Source organism: Paramormyrops kingsleyae, chromosome 19 (assembly GCF_048594095.1).
Source record: "Paramormyrops kingsleyae isolate MSU_618 chromosome 19, PKINGS_0.4, whole genome shotgun sequence".
NCBI lineage: Eukaryota > Metazoa > Chordata > Actinopteri > Osteoglossiformes > Mormyridae > Paramormyrops > Paramormyrops kingsleyae.
Genome location: NC_132815.1, coordinates 27285530 through 27311124, shown reverse-complemented (window position 1 = coordinate 27311124; position 25595 = coordinate 27285530). Strand labels below are relative to the sequence as shown.

The 25595-nt window shown below is 43.8% G+C and overlaps 1 protein-coding gene across 5 annotated transcripts in view; it reads right to left on the bottom strand.

The window, feature by feature from the left end:
- The window catches only part of LOC111851203 (AT-rich interactive domain-containing protein 1B-like), an 84025-nt gene extending 60752 nt beyond the window's left edge, over positions 1–23273 (bottom strand). For 4 of the 5 annotated variants that reach the window (XM_072703114.1, XM_072703116.1, XM_072703115.1 and 1 more), the window contains exons 1-2: positions 21659–23273; positions 6850–7044 (exon numbers count right to left, since the gene is read on the bottom strand). In XM_072703114.1, the coding sequence (XP_072559215.1) occupies positions 6850–7044; positions 21659–22954 (1491 nt within the window). In that variant the 5' untranslated portion in view covers positions 22955–23273. The remainder of the gene's footprint in view (positions 1–6849; positions 7045–21658) is intronic. The other variant, XM_072703117.1, reaches the window with a different exon arrangement.
- Between the last annotated feature and the right edge of the window lie 2322 nt (positions 23274–25595).

The window sequence follows — 25595 nt, the reverse complement described above, 5'->3', positions numbered from 1 at the left end:
GACAGGAAAGTGCCTCAACGAAGACTCAAGTCAGTATCTTACTAAGCAATAAGTTTTAAATTGTTTTTTCAGTATGCGTTTAGCTCATTCAGCTTGACACAGTTAGCCACACAGATTCACACACTCCAACTCATCTCTTAATAATGAGAAACTGTGGTGAGATAACTTAGAGTGAAGTAATGCAGGTCAGTGTCCAATAAGCTTCCGGCAAACAGCTCCGCGTCAGCAGAATGGACATGATATGACAGGAGCCAACAAGTGACCAATTAAGAGAAGATTCTGGAATATGGCATCTCTGCTGACAGTCAAAATACCACCAAAGGAGGAAGCCTGAGGGGAAAAAACAGCTCTTGGAAAGACCATCAGCAGCAGAATCACAATCCACTTGGACATAAAATAGCCAAAAGGACCACTCACAACCAATACCAGCATCTCCCCCCTCTCTGTACTGGGGGCACAGTGCCCATATAAAAATCTCCATTTCACCTGCCACTAACGCAGACACAAACGAGGCCCAAAAGTGTGAAATTTCACCGGCTGCGGTTTTAAAATTAATGAGAAGTGCACATTTAAATAAAAGCAGAGGGAGCGCTACATGCACACACCATGAATAATTGAAATCCCTGTCCCTAAGAGGATCAATGCTTACGACCATTAGGATTAAACGTAAGGAGGACTAAATGGCCTTTCATACAGGATGAATAACCAGCCTTGTCCTCCTCGTAAATCCACATGATAAAGAACTGTACTGTCCGATTAATAGCATCCCCTTAGCAAGCCCTCGCAAACGAAACGCTTCAAGGTAACAGCCTTCAACAACTGCCCGGCACCATCAAGTTAAATATCAGCAGGCCTTTTACAGGGCTACAGTGTGCATTTGAGTCTAGAGCATAAAATAATGATCAATGTCAGCATTGACCTTTGCTGTTTGAAAGCTTGGGAACCCTCAACATATCTGAGGAAATTTCACATTTTTGCTATCAATGCACTGAAAGACTTTTATGATGAAATACTTTATATCCACAAATTTAAGGGAAGCTCAAGTAATCCTCCACACGGTTACACAGAGTCCTTAGAAAGTATGAGTATGAAATATGCTCAGTCTTAAGTGTTATAAAGCAGGGTTCAAACCCCAGGGTCAGTATATAAGATGTTATTTACATTCGTGCCATAATCCATGTCAGGGAAGACACAGAGTTACTTCAGGTTTTGCAAAATTCTTTAAAACTGAAAGGCTCCTGTGTTTGGCTAAATATTTCAGTTCTTCTTGTGCATTTACTGGTTTGTTTGTTTGATTGAACGACTCATACAGCTGTTTCACATTATCATTAGTGACACATCCATGATTACAGGCAGCTGACCAATCAGCACACAACAAGAACTCAGGGCTTAAGTGAAATCCAGGTCATTTTCATTGAAATGGTAGTTTACAATTCTGTCAACCTATTCATGCCTCATTTTTAGAGGCTGAACAGCAACTTAAGTCATGAGAGATTGTCCTGTAGGAAATCCTGCTTTCTCAAAGGTGAACACAGGTGCTGCTTTGGGAGCGTTACCAGTACCACCTGGAAGACGCTGATTTTTGGAAGAAAGCTTTGGACAATTGAGTCTACAGCGGTTATTTTGACAGAGGGTGGTATTAGTTAAGTTTTTTGCCAGAATTTATATCCTTCAGAGGCAGTAATGGTGGTGAAACTATGATCAAGAAGGAACCATGAACTGGGTCATTATATTCTGGAGAACATCAGGCCCCAACACCAACCCTAAATGCCCTCTGTTCTGTAAGCAAGAAAAGGCAAGCATTTCTTAAAGAAGATGTGATGCCCTGATTAGGAGCTACAAGACAGGAGCACGCAGACAGGAGCACGCAGAGAGGAGCATGCAGCTGCCCCTCACTTACTTGCAAGCAGAAGATTGAAAAACACAAAGATAAGCCTTTCTTGCGAGTAAAGGTTCGTCATCACATACTGTCAGCAATCTCCCTGTTCAGCTCCCCCGAAATGCACAGGAGTAATTAAAATCACAAATGAGACCACCATTAGATCCTCTCAATGCATCCCCTACTAATTAATTGATCACGGAACATCATCTATTCTTCAGTATGACAAATCCTTAATCACCCACAATATCAAAGCTGTTTTTCTATGTCACGTCTTCAGTTTTAAATGCTCGTTTGTGATGCATGGACATCCCGTGGCAACAAGGAAGGCGGGGCAGGGGGGTGGTCATCATTAATGGTTGCCTCCTGCCCCCCTACTAGGAGCCCCAAATCTCCTAACAAACCTGTGCAACTTGCTGCTTGCCTCACACGCATCGCCATGTTAAAGACACTCAAAAACACTAACAAAGCCAGGAAAATAATGATGATAAAATGGTACATTAAACATCTGAGAGGCACATGTTGTTGGTGTGTTCATTCTTTATTCCCTGCCTCATGCCCAGTGCTTCACGGGATAGGCTCCCCACTAAGGGCGTGATCAGGACTGTTTTGGGGGGTTTCAGCCCCCCTACATTATTCCTTAGCCTCACTTATAATTAACTAATTAGTATAAATAGTGTTCTCTCATTCATTTTCATGAATTTCCATCTAAACGTAACATCGCATCTCCTAAGACCCAGTCTAGGACACTAGGACTCAGGGGAAATGCAGCAGTAATTGATTACTATGACTTTCTTCATCCAAGTACATCAAGGATCAACTCTCTCTCTTCATCCTGTGTATGTACACGGCGATAGCAGACATGCCAACAAGGACACTCCTACATGCCAAAGACATTGTCTTGACCTAAGAGGCGCCAGGCCCTCAAGCTCCTCATTCAGGAATGGAAGAAAACGGGTTCCGTCTTAACACCAGGAAGATGGAATACTTGGAATGAGGCATGCAAACGGAGGGCAGCATCCACAGCAGCAGTCAAGTTACCAAGGTTGCGGAGTTCAGGTAGTTTGGATTGCTTGTCTGCTCCAACCCAGGTACAACTCCTGATGCCCAAGCACAAGTAAACGCTGCCTTGCTAAAATGGCACCAGCTCACTGAAGTCATGTGTGACTGTAAGATGCCCATGTACCTCAAGGCGAGTATAAATAAAATAATTTCATCCTGTAGCACATGGTGTTTCCCAACCCAGTTCTCGGGGGCCCCATACACATTTTTACTCCCTCCCAGCTTCCAACCAATCAAGAACTCTGAATACCTGGCATGGGTGTGTTGGGAGCTGGGAGAGGACAAAAACGTGGACTGTCTGGGGATCTCTGAGGACCGAGTTGGGAAATGCTGCTGCATGGGATGAAGTGCTGGCCGGCAGCAACCAATAATGTTATGCTAAACATCGTGGAGATGCAAAAGCTCCGGTGGACACTCGGTCTTACATTTTTGACCACAAGAACGACAATGTACGCAAGATAATGAGAGCAGCACCAATAACAGAGAAGACGCACAAGACACGTCTGCAATAGTGTGGCCACATCGGCCAAAGCAATGATCAAACAGGGGCTATGATAGCCATGTGCCTCTGCCTGAAGGTGATGTGGGCGGGCAAAGAAACGCTGGTTCGAGCAGATGAAGAAGGGTGTGAAACATGTCAATGCAGTCTTAAAGAGATGCCCTGGAAAGGACAAAATGGAGAAGGACATTCCAGCAAATAAGCCCCGCAATTAAGTTGATGTGCCCCCCTAAAGGTCAAATTATAGACCTGCCCCTGCTTCCCCTGACACTGTATGAGATAAGAGGGTGAAGGATGAATGAATGAATTTATTCTTTATAGCAAGAGGTAGGCAGCCCTGATCCTGGAGTGCCGGTACCCAGCAGGTCTTCCATCCTGCCTGATGAGTTACCCTCTGCCTGAGTTCAGGTGTGGTCCAGCAGAGACCAGGTAGGATGGAAAAGCTGCCGGATCCTGGCATTTTGGGATCCGGGTTGCCTACCCCTGCTTTATAGTTCAATAACCACCCTAAACAAAAGGCTAAATATACCTCCTGGAATGTTCTGCAGGACCTCATTACAGTGTGGGTCATTCCGACATCACCATCGCTTAGTCCTGAGCCCGTGATGTCCGAGCAGAAGCTCCCCAGGATACCAGAGAAGAGGAAACCCAGCTGCACCCCCTGTGCCACTCCCACCCACATAAAGGGGTAAATCACTACTGCAATCTGTTGTTGTAGATGTTTGGGTTAGGGTTCAAAAACACAGACTGACGATTCAATATTCCAGTACATTCTTTTGAGCTGCACGCAAATGCATTTTTAGGCATTTAGCTGTTTTTTCCCCCCAAATTCTTTTACTGCCATGATGCCCACTTTGCTTAAAAAAGATATCAAATGAAATGTAATATTGATGTAATGTGACCTGCGGGATGTCAGGCTGGGTCTGTTGGAGACAGGTAATCTGGGGGGGTGCATTTCTTCATGAATGAGTATATGTGTATATTGCTTTGGAAAGTAGCTGTGGCAATGAAATCAAACACAAATAACAATAAGAATATTCTTATCTACTATAATAGAGCCTAACATCAAGGTAATGGGTCTACAGCTCATAAACCCCACCTCCGTGATTGGCCAGTGGACCAACAGCACAAGCAGAAGACCATGACATCACATCCCGTTTGCATCATAATCGAGAGGAGTTAGTCATTTTCTGAGTCAATCCATAAAAAGTTCATTCTTTTCTCCCCTTTTTAAACTTTCTCTAAGGAATATAAAGCAACATCTCTCAGATGCATCTGGCAAATGAAAACCAAAAGTGCATAAATTATATAGAGCATTCCATCATTCTTATGTACTAATTATTTCCAGTTTGTTCTGTCTCAATTACACTGATGTATTTTTTTTCATATATCTGGAAGATAACTTCTGAAGTTATAATTATCTCCTTGGGCAAAACAGAAGGATTGCAAACGATTTAACGAATGATGTATCGTGGCAGCTAGGTCTGAGTAATATGCCCGATTTCAAATAAATATAAATGAGGCTGTTTTGTTCATTTGCTTTTTATTAATCCCTTTACAGCTTCAGCACTGTTGTACAGAACATACCAACAGTGTAATAGTTTTTCTCAATTTTCCTCTAACTGTGTGGGAGGGACAGATATGACAAATATGAAATGAGCATACATTATCCAGGGTGCCCCTGGAATGTGTATTCATTTGAATTAGTATTGCTACCTAAAAGCTTATGTGGCCTGGTCTCCTTTCAAGACCACGTGACTATTAATTCCCCCGACCCCCTAAAGAATATTTCTGGGCTCTGGACCGGCATACAGGAGATATAATCACTCAGATGATGTGCACGAGCACTTCAGCGTTTGGGCTCCCGCCGGAAAACGGGGAAACGGCCGCGACCCCGTAAGCAGGACCCGCGAGTAACGTCAGCATCCAGTCACTCGCAGGCTGCGCATAGAAGCACGGCCATAAGAGCCCGGGGCTGCCTGCAATACTGAAAGCCCCTCAGGAACTGCCCTTAGGGTCTGTGACAGAGGTGAGGATGCAGAAAGGCAGCGGGCAGCCCCAAAACGCCGGCATGAGGCAGACCATCCCACTCTGCCACTGCCAGAGCTACAAACACAAACTCATCATTGGTATTCAGATGCCAGCTCTTCTCCTATCGCCAGGGCAGCATCTGTTCTAGTGTCGAGCGAAATCACATTCATTTCATTTTAAAGTTCTTCTCGGATCATACGGTTTTTGGGCCAGAGTGAACGCATCATGGATCTGCCTTTCATACTGGATTGCATTTACACCCTAAAGATTTCAAAGCATCATTCTCCTCATGGAAACTGGAGCGTGATTTTCAGGGGCAGTTCTCAGGGTCTATCGCTCGGCTCTGGCTTGAATCTCAGTGGCGAAGCCCACAGCGGATTCTGCTCCCAGCACACGGTTCCTGTCGGGTAAAATTCCCTGGTATCATGTGGTGGAGGTTTATGTTTGCAGCTGGTTACCGTTCTAAAGGAAGAGGAGCCAAGGAACGAAGGGCAGGACAGATGCAGCTGGAAACTCATGAAACGAAGAATAAAACAGAACCCTTATCTGAAAATAGCAAAGATAACCAAAGCAGAAATATGTCAGAAAAATGTATATATATTATATATAGGTTTAGAAGAAAAAAAGAACAATGAGCATTTTCACAGTAGAAGCACAGGCCTGCAGATCAGCTGGCTTATTTAGCACCAGAGTTTATTCTGCTCAACTAGACCCAGATGAGCCACATGAACAAAGAGTAACATGAACAATCCTGGAAGCAATTAGGCCTCCAGCCCATCCAACCCAATCTCCAAGCTTGGAAATTTTGACTGATACCAATAACCGGAACCCAAAATATCAATCTATGGGCCAGATTTAATAATGGGTTCTAAACATTTCACGGGCCAAAACTTCAAGACCTCTTTATCACCTCTTACAAGTGAATGAGCTAATAAAATTCCTCACCCTTCCTTATGGAAAATGCCTGATTATCCAATGCAATCATCTCCATTATTTAAGCTGTTGTGTCTAGTTCTGGTGCTGCTGCTTTTGAAAATTAAATAATGTTTGAATATCAGCTGGAAACAATATCATTATTTGCAGCGAGTGCTGGCCGATACTTTTACTGATATATTGTGCATCTCCACCAAGAAGTAATACTAGGAAATCCAAGTGTAAAACATACTGGAAAATTCCATTTTTGATCAGAGGTGTAAAACTCCAGTCCTGGAGGGCAGAAGCCCTGTGTAGCTTAGTTGAATCAGGTGTGTTAAATGAGGGGAAACCCAAAAATGTGCAGGACTCTGGCCCGTGGTCAATCGGTTTATCTAAAATGAGAACAATGGGAACTGCCCAGAACATGAAGAGTAGCTACAGTGTATAAAGAGAGATGACACACCTGCTGTGGAGGGTACTGCATTCCACTCATGCCCACCTGACCTCTTCCCTGTGTTCCCATTGGATACTGGTGAGGAGCAGGTGATCCATATGGCTGGCCGTGGTAAGCCCCACCCTGCTGGTGCTGAGAGTAGGGGCTGCCGCCCATTCCGTAGAGATGAGAGCGCTTCATCGCCATGGATTCCATGGGGGCCACCTGTGGGACAAATGACTGGGTTAACACACTCAGATACAGGCAAGGGGGGGCAGAAATATCCACAATGCACTGCTCCATCAGTCGCCCACACAAGAACTGAAATTAAATTCAACAGCGCAGATACCGGATGTGAAAGATGAAACAGTTTATGGTCTATTGTTCTTTACTCCTCTGCACTGTGTGAGTGTCACTCAACATAAAGTCCAATTACCAGTTTTACTCTCTAGGAAAAAAAAGCTACATTCTTGATTCCTCGTTGCACTGGTCGACTGTGTCACTCTAATATTGCTGTTGATGCCGCTGTAATGTCCTGAACTGTCTGCTGCGGGGGCAGCGGACTGGCGCACATGAAAGGAGAAAAGAAGCGACCTTAAAGCACCTTTCACCACACGTGCAGACTTCCCTCCATTTACCAGCTATTTATAACCAAACTGTGGTCCGCTGAGCAAAACCGCCCAGAGCGCGAGCGGGGCGGCTGCACCTCTCCTGGCCCCCGCCCACGCCCCCGCCCCCGCCCCCACGCGGATATCCCGCTTCAGAGGCCAGGGGCGCAGAAACACAGTCTTTTAAACCCGCTGCTGCGGACGCTAAGATCCATGCGTGCATTAAGCCACATACGCCACATCTTAACCTCGATGCATGCTGTGAACAAATGACATTCTATGGAACCTTTTTTTTTTTTTTTTTTTGCTGTTATGGGATATTCAGAGATCATTTTGGCACCATGGACAAAAAGAAGCAATTGGAATCGAGAACCACCTAAGTATTAAGGGCATCTAGTGAATGGAAGAGATTTGCGATTAAGGGTGTTTTTGAGCCGGAATGTGAACGTGAGTGCAGCTGATCAGCCGACGCTAACATCTCTCACAGCCACCGAGAAATCCACCATGTCCCCGTCATCCTGTCCAGCGCTGCCATCCATCCATCCATTCAGGGCTGGTAATTAGCATGGGAATCCTGCCTGAAGGACGCAGCAGAGGAAAGGGGGGGCAGCGGCAGGTGGCAATGTGGAGGCTGTCTGCCTGGGTGCTCAGCAGGGGCCTGGACTCCCTGGGTCAGCGCCAGGCCTAGAGCAGCTGGCCCCGGCATGGGGGGGCCTGGGTGCCCCCGATCTCCACTAAGAGCGGGGGACTTAGGCTTTCAGGGCCACTCCCCATTAGAGACACGCACGCACGCCCACACGTGCATTATCCACAGAGCTCAGCAGAGAATCGGCCCCGTCGCTACGCCAGCTCACATCAGCACCTCAAAGAGAGACAGGTGTTCTGGAACCCCGAAGATCCAGCCTGCACATCCCCCCCCCCCACCCACTCAGCAAACTACTGCAAGTCTGTTCACACTCAACTGACTGAAGCATTTACAGAACAGAAGAGGATTATAAGAACTTTTACAGGACAATCTGCTTTAAGTACACCCATCAAATTAATGCTTGGAGCGGCACAGACAGCCTTAAAACTGCCTTGATCCACGGGCCATGCATCGACTCGGTCGATAAATCAGCCGTCACAAAACTGACTCGCTGCTTGACGATGAAAAGATCAAGACGAAAAGCTCATCTGTTAAGTAACAGACATTATTGCTTTCTCCAGATACACATTACACGCTGACCAAATAGCCTATGGGTTACAACCAGAAGGTCATCGGTTCGAGACCCATGGCCAGTAGGGTGATCATATCGCTGTTGGGCCAATGAGCAAGGCCCTTAACCCTGAAAACTACCCTGAACCTAAGCCTCACTCTCACCCATTTATGTTTCAGTCTCAAGATGGCAAATGCAAAAATCAGAAAGCTCATAGGTCCTACTGATTAGCTATAATTTACTCTTCTATCCAAGCGGTTTACATGAACAGAGCGAGGCTTCTCCACAGAGAAAACCCCACGTGACGTCCAAGGAGCCGAAGGACTGACAGGCAGACCTCCCAGCTCACACCAACGGCACTGGTTCTGCACAGGTCTGTGTTCAACACAGACCCCCGTTTCCTCGGTCTTTACTTCTAAAAGGCTGCCTGTGACCTCGATAGGGCTGTATGCACCTTCCTGACTCTTACTGCTCAGTCAGGATGGAAACAAGAGGAACAAACAGAGGGGGAAGCATTTGGGGTTGGCAGGTCACAGCAGGTAACTCCACACACCAAATAGCTTGAAGGGAACATACATCAAAATACAGCTGAAAAAAGTAGCAGAAAACGGGTACCGATTACTGTCAATGGAGGGTAAAGCTTTTACATTGGAATGTCTGGGATAATAAACATCTGGGCTTTGAGTAAAGACTGGAGGGATGAATTGAATGGAACGCTGTATTCCTGCTGGCTACCACGCCGACGCCCCCTGCTGACCCTTGGACAGACCACGGCTGAATGGGAAACCACATAAGTGTGGTGGTGGTGGGGGGGGGGGGTGTGATGGAGAGGGAAATTAAAATAACACACAGCCAAATGGGGCTGCCATTAAGCACGTAAACGCGGGAAGCTGTCCGGCCGCCTGGCGTGTCCGCACTCATAGACGGAGCTGCGCCGTTAATGCAGTTAGACATTAAAACGGCCATTCCCTCTAATGAATTTGACAAAGCAGAAAAGAAAACCTATGTATTAATAACAGGACTAAAGCACTAACACCGTAATGCTCCTCTGGGGAGACATGGCCAACCCTCCCCCTCTCCCATCAGCTTTTTCGGTAATGTAATATAAGACATTTAACTGGTATTTCCCCTGGCTTTCGAACTGGATTTCCTGTCTGTCCATGGAGGGCCGATACATTATTAAAATCCTGTATGGACAGAATAACACGATGAGTATTACACAAAAACCATCACACACACACACACACACACACACACACACACACACACACATACGTTTGTATTCATTGTTGTGAGGACCGTACATTCATTTTTATGGGGAAAATCCTAATCCCAATAATGACAGCCCTAACCTTAACCATAGGTAACCAAACAAAATACAACACTTTCGGCATTTTTACGTTTTTGATTCAAAGGTTTTTATAAAAACCAAGTCAAAATAAACAGTCCCCACAACATCAAAGCAACAGGTTTCTGAATCACATTATGGGGACATTTGGTCCCCACAATGTAATATATACACATTACCACACACACACACACACACGACTTTTACAGGTATGTTAAACGTTAGTTGAGCGTGACACAGATTCCGGTCTTTTCTCCGTGAAGGTAATTAGACACTCATTAACAGACACCTGAGACGGACTCGATTTAATTATGGCAGTGGTACGTCAGCGCCGTGATGGCACCCCGGGGAACTTGCAGGGCGGTGGTGGGCTCGCTGCCATCAGGTCACCGGGTGACAGGATTACAGGCCCGTGTTTGCAAACAGAGAGCCTGCTGAGAGCAGGGAAAGGCGGCGTGAACAGTCGTCCCAGGTTTCTGATCCGTGATACTTGCCGAGCGGGCAGTGGGAATTTGGGTACAATTCAGCGGCCATTCCTGACAGTAATAACCGCCCATTACGGAAATTACTGCTTGGCTCTGCAATCTCCAAATTGAAATCAACGTCTCATCAATCTCACTCATTAAAATTTTTATTGGTACTGAATTTGCCTGGCTACTGTGTTTACCTTTTCTTTAGAAGCAACAGGTACGAAAACATGCACATACACAAAATGAACACAAGGGGCATCGTGGTAAAGGCATTTTGACAAAAAGGCATTCCTTTCATCACATGACAGGCTGTGATGTCAGAGCAGTGTCAGGCAGCAGCTGTGCCTATAATGATGTTGAAATGGATACCATCAGCTGACTGCGTCAAACGAGAGCGTTCCCTCTCTGTGCAAGACTGACTGATGTGGCTGAGGACACCAGGCTCTGAACAGGCAGAGTGGTGGGGTCGTCTCAGCCTAAAAGGACAAGAGGCGGCACCAATGAGGTCAGGATACAAGATAACCAGCGATTCTGATATGATGGACAGGTTAAAGCTCCCGGCTAAAGCCGCCGGTGACTGCAGGACACTCCTGATATAATGGCAGACAGGACAGGGAAGCAGCGAGGAACACAGACCAGTGGGACTCTTCACCACCGTGACACAGCCTTCAGAAGGTGGGGAGATGGCCACTGCCCCAGGCTTCCCCAAAGGGCAACAAGCAATCAAATGGCCCAGCCACTAGATAAACAAAAAAATAACACAGATCACCAGCCCTTAGTTAATTCCTTGACAGCTGTTTGTTTGATGTATTATGTGCTCACTTATGTCACTCTGGTCAAAAGCATCTGTGAAATAAATAAATCTAAAATAAAACATCAGTATGTAGCGCACTCTTCCTTGGGTCAAACCTTAAAAGCACGGCTGAAATAACAGCAGATGCTCTCACTCTCTAAACAGTCTAAATGTGCAGAAGTGCCAGAACTCCCAGCCCCAACACCTGAATCACAACCACCCAAGGAGGTCATGCTACAGGAGGACACCCAATAAGAAACTGTGTCTGCCCTTGTCAGGTTCCCATTATCCTCACCGACCTGTCACCGCCGTGGACGGTCCTGACGGAGGGCACCACAAGGCGAAAAATCAAGCCATGACTAGCAGAATGGCTGCGATACTCAGGTTTCTTAAAATGACTCGCAGATTAAATTCTAAAAGGCTAATTAGCACTTGCGAGGTCTACAGGATCCTACGATCTGCCCTTTTCCCAGCAGCCCTCACCTGGTCAATACTCCACCTTCAGGCCAATCAGAAATCACACCAGCACTGTCCAACCAGCACGTTCCCGCTCAAGGGCAGCTCACCAACCAAGCCTATGCTTATAGATCTCAGCGCCACTCAAACTGCAAAGCTGCATCTCGACTAGGATGACAGAAGAACAGTCAAAGCATCGATTATGATAATGCGATCCGCACAACTGCAAACACAAGCCAGTCTAACACGCGGCTGACATTATAGTAACCTTTTCGGGTTTATTCTGACCCCACTCCAGGAGGTTATTAACCAAAAACACTGAAGAACAAACCCACACCCTTCCCCAGTCTCGATTTTGCATGTGCTGAGCTACAAGCACACTCCGCAACTGAGACGGTCACCTTGAACAACCACATCCATCACTGGGAAGGAGTACAAGCAGCTACTGACCTCAGAAATAATAATTTAAAGAGTATTTGACGTCTTTAACCTGAGGCAGCTGGGATGTTCATTGGGTGGTTAAACTTCTTATCATGGTCAGTCACAGTAAGCTTGGAGCAGATCCCAGAAAGCACAGAGTACAAATCAGTGCTATCCCTGGAGGGGGCGCTAGCATTTATCCCATCCATCCTTCACAATACTTACATGAACATTGGTCCATTACATGTATTTTAAATATTAAGCGGATGCCTATAATGGCCACTTTTTCAATAGCTGCTTGTCCAATCAGGGTAACATTGCTCCAAGGACAATGGCAAGGTGTTTCACGAGCAAGACTCATGGCCCATGAAGCGCACACACAGCAAAGACCTAATCACCCCAATTCCAGAAAGAAACCCACAAAGACCCCACCCACAGGGGTTAGAATCAAACCCACAACCAGGGGCGTGTCCAAAATTGCACACTTGTTTGCTATGTAGTATGCAAAATGCAGCACGTGAGGTCCCAATCCCCAGTATACATGAGACAGTAGGTGAACAGTACCCAGGTGACATACAACATTTTGCTGAATGCCAATATGTATTTTTTTCTTTAACTTTCTAGGGGTTCAAGTTGCGTCATTGATAAACCACAAGATCAAGTAATATACTGTGGTTAGAGCTGGGCGATATGGCCTAAAAATAAAATCTCAGATTTTTTTCACAATAAATCCGATTTTCGATTTTAATCGATTTTCCCAATCCCCTACTCAAAATCAAACTATAGATGACAAATAAATGGTTCAAAACAAGTTTTAACTTCATTTTGTTTACTATTTTTTTTTACTTTAGAGTTAAAGTGCCAAAAAAATATGCTTGTAAGTGAGAAGGCAGACCACGCCATTGTAAACGCTTTTAGAAACTTATAAAAACTTTTAGCATGTTAATGAATCCCGGCTTTTCCACAGTATGTATGGGCACCATGTCTTTTGCAATATACATCGCGACAGCGTTTGTTATCGCATTCCACTGTGCCCCATTCTTATCATATGGCACACAGTTCGAAAACGTGTCAGGGACGGTTGCTTGCTTAACTTTGGATGTTGTGCTGGTGCTGTGGGTATTTTCATTTCGCTGGGGGCTGCACTTCTCCCACTACGCTGCGTGCCTCTGCTTTAGGTGCTGGAATAAATTTGTCGTGCTGCTTCCTTTGGTTGCAGGTTTTTAACTTTGCAACGAGGACTTGTTTGGTCTGTGTCCGACGGCGCAATACCGAACCATTGCCATGTTGTTTGTGAATTCGCCACAGTGTTTGGGTGCGGCGCGCTAATTTACCCGTGAAGAACGGTGCGTCCCATTAGTTCCGCTTTTGGTGCTCGCGTGTAAAATAAGTACAGTAATAAAATCGATTTTCATAAAAACACATCGTCCTTAACTGTAAATTCGAATTAATCGCCCATCTCTAACTGTGGTCACCATCTTGTATGTCTGGGTGCATGCATACAGTACTATTCTCCTGCACACATACAATACACACTACATTGACAGCTGAGTAGTAGGCTTCCATGGAAATTCAGTACCTACAGTGCAAGTGTGTGATTTTGAAGACGCCCCACATCGTGCTGAAACAACGGACCATGTTGTTCCCGCGTTAGCACGCAGCTACACATAATTAGCACAATGCATTATAAAGCCTAGTTCATACCTGACTTTTCCGCATGCGATTTCTGACTGCAGACAGTCATGAACATGGGAGTTTGTGTGCAAGTGTATTTTGAAATGTTTATGACAAAATTCGCCACAAAATGCTAATGGCGAAATTCTCCAAAATTTTAACACCAGTATTTCCAAATGCCAGAATAGTGTTCTTTTTAAAATACCACATCTCAGTATAATGTCTGGACAGAATGAAAAATTAGATATCCAGCTAGCTCCGACCCTCCTCATACAGCGCCTCACCATAACTAAGGCTGGCCGATATGACCTCAAATCAATATCACAATTAAGTGAACAATTTACCTCAATTACGATTTATGGACGATTATTTTGTTTTTGCCCTTATATTTCACTGACAAGGTTTGTATTATAAATATGTTCAACTATTAAAGCTGGGATATTTTTTAATGAAAGACTATGTCAAAATAAATGAAGGAAACAACCATAAAGGATTCATTTGTGTATTTGTCAAACATTTCGAACAACTGAGATCAAATCGTTCAAAATGAAACCATCTTATGAAAAAGGACACATTTTAGTTTGAATGTAAAAAGCAAGTTCCCTTTAAAAAGTAGAATAGTCTGCATTTCTTGCAAACAAAATAAACTACAGTGGAAACCCTTTATAATGATCACGACTGTGTGAAATTGAGCAGTATAAGCAGATGATCATTATAACAGATTTTTTCCTTTTTCTTTATGTCTGAGTATATTACATGCATATAACGTAATAAAACAGAAAGCGACGCTATTTACTGAATTTTATTGACTCAAAATATAGTACAGCAGTTTCAAATGCTTTTCAAATTACAGTATTGTACAAATTAAATTACTTAGCTGTGTTATCATTCAAATATGCTATAATACAGTACTGTACTTAAAATATAGCTTGTAGTTTCGTTGGCTCATTTTTGGCAGATTATCATAAACTTTGATGAGTCTATATTTGCGATTGAGAGAAAATGACTCTTTATCCCATCATGTTTTCTGTGCATATAGCATTAGCCTCAGGTAGCTAGCCAGAAGCAGACTGGTTAAAGCAAGGCAAAGAAGGCAAGTAAAAAAAAGAATTCCCATGTGTTATGTATAAAAAGACCCAAAACAAACACTATAAGCGAACTACTTCATTACTATAAGCAAATTATTTAAACAGTTTTTGTACAGGAATGATTCTGTCCCAAGTTTTTTGATCCATATAAGCGGATGATCACAATTGTAATCACTATAAGTGGTTTCCACTCTATTTTAAATATTAGTAGTGCTGAAACCGATTGGTGGTATTACCTTTGGTACCTGAAACTGTTTTCCCACACTGTTTACATTTGACCTCTTTGTTCAGTGTCGTCTTCACTAAAGCCACAGTGTGTCCTAATGATGGACACGGCATTTTTCTGCTGAAGTTGCTCAGTCGGCTCGGTGTTTGAGTTCTCCTCCATGTTGCTTCTTACATGTCACAGACTGGATGGGGCAGAGTCACATGACAGCACATGTGGTAGCATGTTTTTAAGGGGACAGTACATGAACACATATTGGGCAAAGTACTGACAAATTATTATTTTTTTTTTAAGTATTAACAGAAAAAAAAAAATGAAGTAACCGACATGTAAGATTACATCGAGTAGAGGTTTGGAATGTCTGATTATTTTTTTATTAATTGCCCAGCCCAAATAACTACTACTACAAAAACAACAACAATAGCTATTCTGCATCTACTTTCATCATTAACAGCTGATCTGTGAAAGTCCATGCTCCCACCTACAGGAAAAACCTAATCTATTATGTTGCACATGTGCGGTCGATACACATGGATATGCATGGTTTCAGCTATACATAAAAATCTGGGCTACACGCACACTGACCGCAGCTACCTGCTGATGATGAAACTTACGTCACTGACCCTCGTCCGCAACCAAAAGCACATGCAGAAAAGTGAAGTATGAATTGGCCTTAAGCTGCTGCTAAACTACTGCTTATTCCCACCTACGGCTGAGAGCAAACAGAAATGGCACATAAACCTGCTGACAACCAATAGACCAAAGGAGAGGTCAGCAGGACTCGCGGCTTCAGGCGGAGACAGGCAGCTCTCTGTAGACCCAGAGCTGCAACAAGAACCGTTAAAGCTGCATACCGCTTTAGCATTTAACTTTTCTGCATGCGCTTTCGGTCCACAGGGTGAGTGACATCAGGGGTCGCACTGGATGGTGCCCACGTAGCCCAGATTTTAATGTCCGGCAGAGATATGCAGAAGTGGCTACATATCCAATTGTTACTGTCCAGACAACTTAAATTGTCCAGGCAATATACCACAGTATACGGTATTTTCAAAAGCAGCAATATTCTGGTACAGTGGTACCTCAGTTCTCGAACTCATTAGAACTCGAATTTCTTAAAAGTCGAACCAACCAGTTTGAAGAAAAAAAAAAGACCTAGAACTCGATCTGAATCTTAGAAGTCGAGCCGTGAACGCCGACCTAAGATAACTTGTATGCGCGGGGAAATTAGTCACGCGGCACGTCTCTCAGCGGAAACAAAGGGTAACACTTCAGTCTCAGTCTCGCATTCGCTGTGATAGCATCGATTGTTGGTAGTGCTTTTTTTCCATTGAAAATATCAGGTAATACACTGTACTTTATATCATTTTAGTAGCCATTGCTCACCAAAAAGTTACGCAATAGTTGTACAAATGTTATAACCTAAAAGTTTGCGATTTACGAACAAATTGACGAATACAGAGTAATAATAAAAATAAACAATGGACCGCATGGCATAGTCTAGTGTTGGCGCAGTGTTGGGGCATTTCTTGGGGTGGTCACGATCTGCCGAGCCGGGACCAGGGAAGCAGGGACAGTACTCAAGCGATCGGGAAACACGGGGTTTCATTGAGAACAGGCAGAACAACACAATGATGTTACAATGACTGGACTGGGGAAACAAACTGAAACGCGGACTAAATACAGAGGACTAATGGCAACAACCAGAAACAGCTGATCACACGGGGATTCCACATGAGTTTAAAGAGGGGGCGTGGCACACTGAAGGAGCAGACGATCGGGGCAGGACCAGGGTAGTGTTGGGATACATTCTTTATCATTTTGGAAGCCATTAAGAAAAAATGCTCTTCTTGTTTTATCCTGTTCATTTGTGTTTAAATGCTAAAAAAAAAAAAAAAACATTTAGGTGTAATTTTTTGGGGCCATTATTTCTTATGGAGAAGATTCGATCAGAACTCGAACTTATTAGGATTCGAACCAGAGTTCTGAACATTAAGTTCGAGTTCTGAGGTACCACTGTATTTTGAAATCTTGCTCATAAAATTTGCAGTGCAGCTGTCGTAAGGATTTCAAAATACCGCAGCATGCCGTATTACCTTAATTATACCGAAGTCTAGACTAAAAACTTTTAAATTTTTCATTAAAAAGTTTATCCATTTCACTACACTGTTTCTATTTGTTCCTGTTGCAATACATGTGCCCTCTCCTGGTCCAGTGGAACATCACTGCTGTATACATACACCAACTACGACCATCTGCATCCAGGAACAAATGTAGTATGAGCACAAGATTCTGTGTGCACTACCATCTGTGGACTGAAAGCACATGTGGAAAAGTGGAATATGAACTAGGCTTTATGGATGCATGTGAAACATAATCTAGGTGGTATGAACCAGCCATATCGGTCTCAACGTGCAGACGGCAGCTCTCCTACTCTTGGCTTAAAGCAGTGCGCAATAATGACAGTCCAAAAACATAAAGATCGGTATGGTCTTCCCTAAAGGCCAAAAAGCCCACCGCTTTCACACGTCTCTGCAGATTTATGTTTTATGAGATCCTTTACAAAAGGCACATATTTAACTACTTTGATTCTATGATATTATAATTGGCAATACTCAACAACACTATCTATAAAACTGTCAGAGATGCCATTACAGATCATAATGCAAATTATATAAGCTGTTATGAAGCAGGCATTTTATTCAACAAAAAAACTGTAAATGACCCACTAGCATTATTTCATGCAGTCAATGATGTTCAATTTTTAAATAAGTAAAATTTCGGATGGCTGTCCTGACCTGAATTCTCTCAACAGTCAACTGCGAGCGAAAACGTAAAGGGCAAATAGTGAGGGGGATCTGTACTCTGTTTCCCCAGATAAAGCTAACGGCAAGAGACCAGCTATAGTACTGAAGAATTCAACAATGTGAAGGAAAGAAGGAAGGAAGACAGACACAGACAAATAAGTAGCCGACAGACAGATTCAGAGGGGAAATTAAGGCGCAATACCCAACACCCAACAGTGCGATTACAGCAGGAATAGTGTAATTGCAGTAAAAAAACACTACCAAAGCAGAGTCAGACGATACAAATCAATCCAAATGCGTGATTATCAGACAGCTCCCAACTAAAATCATAACACTTCCACAACTAAAACCGTTTGACCCCAGAGCCCCCTGCAGGCGACAGCCACACCTCCGGCTGCAGACTGCATCAGGGAGAGGAGGGGCAAAGGGGGGGGACATATTAACATACAGCACATGGCTAATCTACATCTGGCAAGGTCACGGCTGCATGGCCCAGAGGACGCACCACTGAGATGAAACACCTAACGGTACGTAAAAAAAAAAAAAAAAGACGAAAGAGGCAGCGAGCGAGCGAGCGTCACCAATGAATCACTCGGCTGTTTTGGTTTATGCTAGAAATTCAGTCAAAATCCAGCACTCTCTTTTACCTCAGCTCCCGATTTGCTCTGGGACCGTCACGCTCCGCTGGCAGTCACACTGGCCACCCCCGGCAAGAATCACAGCAGCTACAGGCCTCTTCTCTGCCTGCAGAGGGGGGCCCACATTTTGATCAGAGCCCCTCTGCAGACAGGAGGCACGGTAATGAAAACACCATGAGCCACAACTGCCAGGGCGGGATGCCCAAGACCTGGGCGCCGCTGTCCATGTGCAGGCACCTCATCTTCAATCTGCAGATATTAAAGCCTTATCTACAGGCCGTAGGACTTTGTAAAACTCCCCTGCAATGCAGCTTCTGGCCTTGGGAGCGCTTGGCTGGACCTCTCCATACAGCCTGGGCACCGCATCAACGCCTGCAGGAGCAGGGCCCGCTAGGCTCTCAGCACGCTGGTCCGGTCTTTACCAAAGCCTCACATGGGCAAAAACGTCGATTTGGAAGCTGCCAGAGCTGGAACAGCCACAGCAGACAAGGAGAATGTAGCCTGTGCACGACAATGTAAATATGAGCACACAGCCAAGCGACTTTTAACGTCAACACACTGCTGAAATTCCCCCATTATCCCCAGGTCCAGTTACGTCAATGGAGGATGGATCGAGACTCGGAGACACAGCTGAGTAAAACCTGGACTCAAAACTGCACCAGGGAAATATCCAGGAAAATGGCAAACAGCCACTTCATATGAGGGGCAGTTAAGCAGCTACATACAAACCTCTGATTTCAGCCCCAGCTTCCTGAAATAAGCAGAAGAGGGTTTCCGCAGTTTATTTTATTACTCGACACATGGAAAGTCCACCTTTTGCACTCATTATAAAAGTCAGTATTTGGTGAAAATGATCAACATCAAACTGTTTTTGCTACAACAGATGGAAGAGCACAAAACTGACATCAGAGGAGAGACACACAGGCCCCTGAGACTTAATTAAAACACACACTCCTATATTCCAGACACCCACCAAAACAGACGGGGGGGAATGTTACTTTCGCATTTTCTCAAGAGCAACATTTCACAATATATAAATCGGAAGCAGACTGACACAAAAGTACACCAGTAAACCTAGATATTTGTTAAAGTTAAGCTTTTTAAGTAACAATCCACCATTCTTAAACATTATTTCACCCCCAGTCCAAGATGCTAACTGGTTTTAAATCTGCATTTTGCAATGAAATCACATAAAATCAGAAATACCAGTACTTTAACTATGCCCCAGTGACATCACAAACAGTGACCCTTCAAATTTCAAAATACATTTTTGCTACATTTTACAAATGATGTGATTGTAGAGATTCAGAAACAATGAGCATCCCACACTTAAAATGTAACAGTAATACACAGCTACAAAGACAGGAGAACGAAGGCTAGTATCGGGCAGCGATGTATGAGTGTCCCTGGGAGAAGGACAGTAGTATTTGTAATGTTTCTGAAATAGTCAGCAAAGGATTAAAAAGGAAGAGATTTTTAAAAAGGTGGTGAAAGACATTAAAACACACCTAACAGAAAACACTAACATCCAAAAGACCAAGAAATCCAAACCACCCACTATCTCTCAGTGAACTGGGAGTGAAAATAAACCATTTGATTCACAGCAGCTTATCTGTCACCCCCATGGTGCAGTTGTTGCCTTTCCTACGACACTGATTCAAAGTAAGCAGCCCAATGTTTCCAGTCAAGTCGAATAGAAAAAGCATCTCATCACATTTTCTCTACTAAATGATCTACGGCTGAAATGTGCCCTTTCAATATGCACTTTCCAGGTAGGCTCCTATCAGCAGTCCCTTTACATCAAGAGGTCAACTCCAGCCCACCTTCTCCTGTCCCTTCAATTCCTGTCACCAAATAGGGGAGCACAATCTAATCCGTCTAACATCCAGGCTGAGAAGACAACCTTGTCCAGAAACCAGTGCAAGAGTCAGCTTAATGAAGAATTTTAAATGGAGAGAGAAAAGTTTTTTGCTCGATACACTTCAATATCATACTTGTTATATTGGATCCTACGTTGCTGATCTGAGTATCCTGTAACAAGCGGTAGCAAACGCCTTTTTCCTGCATGTTGCACCCGGTTGATGGTTGAATTTGTACGTATTGTATCTTGTTGCGGGGGGTATGGGGGATAATCACGGCAACGTGCATCTAAAGCAGAGGTTTTGCATAGTGGTTCCTTTCTATATCGATAGGAACGAGCCCGCATCTCCTCGCTAGCGAGGCACTCGTGTTTACATCGGCGGCCAGTGGGCGGTAGGTGACCAATCAGGCGCAAGATGAGGTGTCAGTCCGGAGGCGGCCGTCTCGAGCTGCCGGCAGGAGCGCCGATAACAGACGTGCACTGCCCGCTGCTCTCGGGACCGGAAAAAAACCGCCTTTTCCCGAAAAATCTAATCACCAGTAACCGGTTACGTCGCGACACCACGCTCACAATCGCACGTCGAACCGCGAGGTTATCGTTGACTTAAACCACGAAATTAGCCTCGCTTTACCGACAGGGTGACAGAGGCGTCCCGTCAATATTATCGTCATCTTACGTCTTTTAAAATATTTGACAGGCATTTTCTTTACCTTTCTACAGGGGATTATGAGCCCAGTTGATGGTGAAAAGCATTTTAAAACACTGTAGGCCGAACGGACTTATGAATATTCATAAGCTACGTCCATTTTTATTCTCTTGCCATTTACTGCAATGTGCTGCACGTACTAGAATGTTCCACGGTTTTATAAACGGGCTTTTAGCCACTCTTACTATTCGTGGAGAAAAACTAATGAATAAACAACAAAACCCCTGGACTACTTGACGGGGTGTGTGTGCTACCGCGCAGAAACGCTTCCTTTACGCTCGTTTTGTTTTATTCATCCCACAAGTCACCTTGGACAGAACTTGCTACGGCAACTTGCCACCGCTAAAGGGGGAATTAAAAATCAACAGATCACTGCTTTTGCCGGCCGTAGACCACTAAGAAAAGCAAATGAAGTTAACAGAACAAAAGTAAAATGTGCATTTTCTAACACTGCGGCTTCTGGATAGCGAACCACAAATACACATGGAGCGGCGCAGTTTAAAAATGACCACTGATTAACAAATAATTGTGGTACAAATAAATATAATTACCTGGGATCTGGTAACACCTTGCCCGTTGTTTCCAGGACTCATTGCCGGGTGATTTCTTTGTTGCCCTCCCCAGCCGTGGGAAGCGGACCCATATTGGGCGCCCATGTCTTTGCCCAGCCCCATGCTTGCTTGCTGTGCGGACGGATTGTTATTGTAGTCTTGGTAGCCACTGCCATAACCTCGCATAACGGGGCTAGGGGACGTCAGCAGTTCGTTTAGAGTTGGTGTGGCTCCTGATGGACGCTGCTGACTTTGCCCTGGAAATCTCTGAAATCCCCCAACGTTGCCACCAGAACCAGAGGCAGCAGCAGCCATGGAAGCTTTGCTGTGGCTTGCAGCGCTATTGCTGCTCGGGCCCATCATGCTGTTTCCCTGCAGCGAGGGAGTCATCATACCGTATCCTGCAGCACCGTAGCCAGCACGGTAGTTCTGGTAGTGGTTATACTGGCTGTTGTGGTAGCCTTCGTGGGAGTTTTGCACTTGATCCATACTGTTGGGTGCCGAAGAATGCATTACCCCCATCCCAGGGCTTTGTTGTCCGCCATGTTGATCAAGACAAGGCCCTCCTCTGGTACCGCCATAATAATTATTAAACTCAGAAACGTTGCTGTTCCCTCCTGCACTTTGTGGCTGGTTGCTGCTGATGAAGTTGTTCGTCGCTCCTAAGCCGGCGTGGTCGTACCTGCTGCCCATCCGGTCTCCCGATTTACACGGGTGATCGTCCTCCTCACTTTTATTCAGCAACTGCTGATGTCGTTCAACCCGATTTCCAAGAATATTCTCCTTCCCTCCATGTTGCCGAATGCCAGTTTCCCCCTGCGCCGATTGCTGGCTGTTGATGTTGTTATTTTGAATTTGACGCTGATGGTGCGGCTGAAATTGATTGAATGGTTGCTGTTGCTGCTGTGAGTGTGCGTGATGGTGAGGCGGAGGAGGGGGATCTCCTCCACCAACATTTTTCAGTTTATGATTCGCTATCAAACCCGTCTCCATGCTCGATGACATGCCCGAATTGGACGCGGATAAAGACGCCGACTTACTCGCACTCTCCTTTTCGCGTAGATCCGAGTTGTTGGTAGAAGAGCGAGCTGTGTTGGCCATGTTCAGTTCATGGTGGTGGCGATCTACATTATTCATGTCATCGCTTGTCCCATCACCAGTCCCAAATATTGTTCCAGATCCATGTACAGTCTCTCTTAAAGACTTACCCGAATTTATATCTTGACTCAAATTGCTCGGTAAATCCGATGTTTTATTTTTACTCGTCCCCGGAGCTTGTGCCACTTGCGCGGCCATGATCACGTCAACATTTCAGGCAGTATTCCAGCCTAGCTAGCTACTGTAGTTAACAGCTAGCTGTCAGAAAAGGAAGAGGGGAAATCGAAGAAAATTAAATAAAAACGAAACTATTTCATTTAAATATTAAGTATGTCAGGCAACGCGGCAATCGGAATCAAATGCGCCTCAATGGCAGCGCCTACTGCTAAATAGTGTGATTTCATATTGAAAGTTCTCGCCTAGGCTTAAATGAAACTTTTTCCTTTCCTCTCTAACCCGGATATGGGTTGCTAAATGCAAGTCTCCAAGAGCTTCTTTGGCCCAGCATGGCATTAGAGAGAGCTCCAACAACTATTATCCAATTCTCCTGCACACTGCAGGTTGAAAAATACGGACTGGATTTAAAAATTATCAGCTTCATATAACATTTTTACATAACGTGGCACATTTCGTTTATTTGTTGTATGCATTTGCATGTTATGCTTGCGAAATTAATTCCCATGACCTTGTTTATAGATAAGTCATAAAAAGAAATCGTAACTGATGTATGTAGCTTTGCATGAAACAATACACTGCAATTAAACAATAGTTCGTGCAGCTGGTGCAAAAGACGTTCATCATCACTGTCTCCCCGGTCCTTTGTTGCCATTCGTCAAGAAAATGCTGATCAAATATGTATATAAAAAAACTCACAGGCAGAGCGCATTAAGCTGTTTATGTTTATCTCTGCTGTTTTAGCTGATTCTCAGATCTACCACCTTAAGTGCAAATATTATTTCGAGATATATTAATTCAGCTATAAAACTGGAATAACCTCTACTCATGCAATTGTAATGTGTGTGGCAATCAAAGGTGTCAAGTATGATACCTCGTATATTAAGTAATTATAATTAATATATGAAATATAAAAGAACCAATACTCGTTTTTTTCCCCCTTACATACTGATGTTGTGCCTCTGTTTCTCATATTTTAAGCATACCTCTTCGGCACTCACGAATTCATTGGGCGTAATACATGGATTGTGTAACTATAGTAAACATATTCGGATAAGGGCCCAACCAATTTCCAAATAGCAGATTTGAGTGATGCATATACTGAGAAGGCCTGTCCATAAAAATGGCCAAAGTTTGTATTTCTAATGGAATTAATTATTTACGGGTAACTAAAATAAATCCACGATATCGTTCATAAACCAACACAAGTACAAGTACTTAGAAGTAAAATTGCGATATGGGTGTATTTTTCTATCTTTCAACCAAGAATAAAGCTTGAAATGGTTCTGTGATCGATGTAATCTATAAATCATCTCCAATTTATTCAATTTGGCCAGTGTACCGAACAGAGAAGGATCAGTACTGACGTATAGTAGTGAAATATATGGTTTATTTCCTGTCAAATATCAGAGTATATGCCAGCCTGCGCAATTGTTCACTTTGATCCAAAAAGAAATTCCGCAATCCACGTCGCATTTTCATTGTTGCTTTCCTTTAAAGCCACTCGATCCCTTTCTTCTCTCATCAGCTCTGCGAGTCAGACTAGTGTCTCTCGCACATCTAAACTGAAATCCGTTTTTGGTACTCAGTAACCTTACATTTTGTAGTGTATATGAGTCGTTTAAGGATGCAGAAATCAGATATATTTTTCCACGAAGGGGTACTTGGGAGCAAACGCCTCATTTTGTACTTGAAAGCATTTATTCTCCATACTGCTTAGGCTATTAGTGGTTCTTTCCTGAGCTTTTTACAATCACCAGCCTAAACAGACGTTTGTTTTAAAAATAATGAGGCAGTTACTGCCAGTTGGTAGCTTTTCTGTGAACTTATTATGAATATCACAAACATGGTTGCTCTCATAGCAATCACCGAGTTTGTTTTAGTATAGATCACTGAAAAACCGAGAGCATTTATAAGTATAACATCATTCTACGTGTACTGTATATTATGTCATTTCAGTGAAGTTATGCTAATAGATAAAAAAAAGATAATAATTTGCATCAAGGACAAAATAAAAACGAGATAGCAGTCGATTAATTTTGAAAAAATTATGAGCTACTTCATTTAGGCTGTAAAAATGTAATCTAATTTAACTGAAACATGTTAAACGTGCTGTTTAGGTACTGTAATTTTTATGTATCATTACTGCTAAATGTTTTTGGTTCAGCCTTAATATAACTGTGTTTAGATATCAAAAATGCGAATTGAGGGACGAGAAATTTAAATGCTATGCATAAAGAGATCCAGACATATAGTTCACTCACTTACGGTTGGAAAGAAAATACACACCCGTCTTGGATGAAAGGTGTTACTGGTTGTTGACCTCATTATCTTCAGGATCTTTAACACCTCTACGGGGAAATCAAAAGCCCCCTGGTGGAATCCGACTGAAGTACAGTACAAAATATTCTAAGCCTCAGTTACGTATTCTCGATAATTGTACATTCATGTATACGTACATGTAATGATATGTTGTTGTACAAAGTAATCGTAATGTTATTATGGTTTTACAAGCTCGCGTCTTGTTTTCCTGTATATTTATGGGCGTAGAGCAGGGGTGGCCAATCTTATCCCCAAAGGACCGGTGTGTATGCGGGTTTTCGCTGCAACTCCCTAATTAGATTACTAATTAGAGGACTGATTGGCTGAAGAGTCCTCACACCTG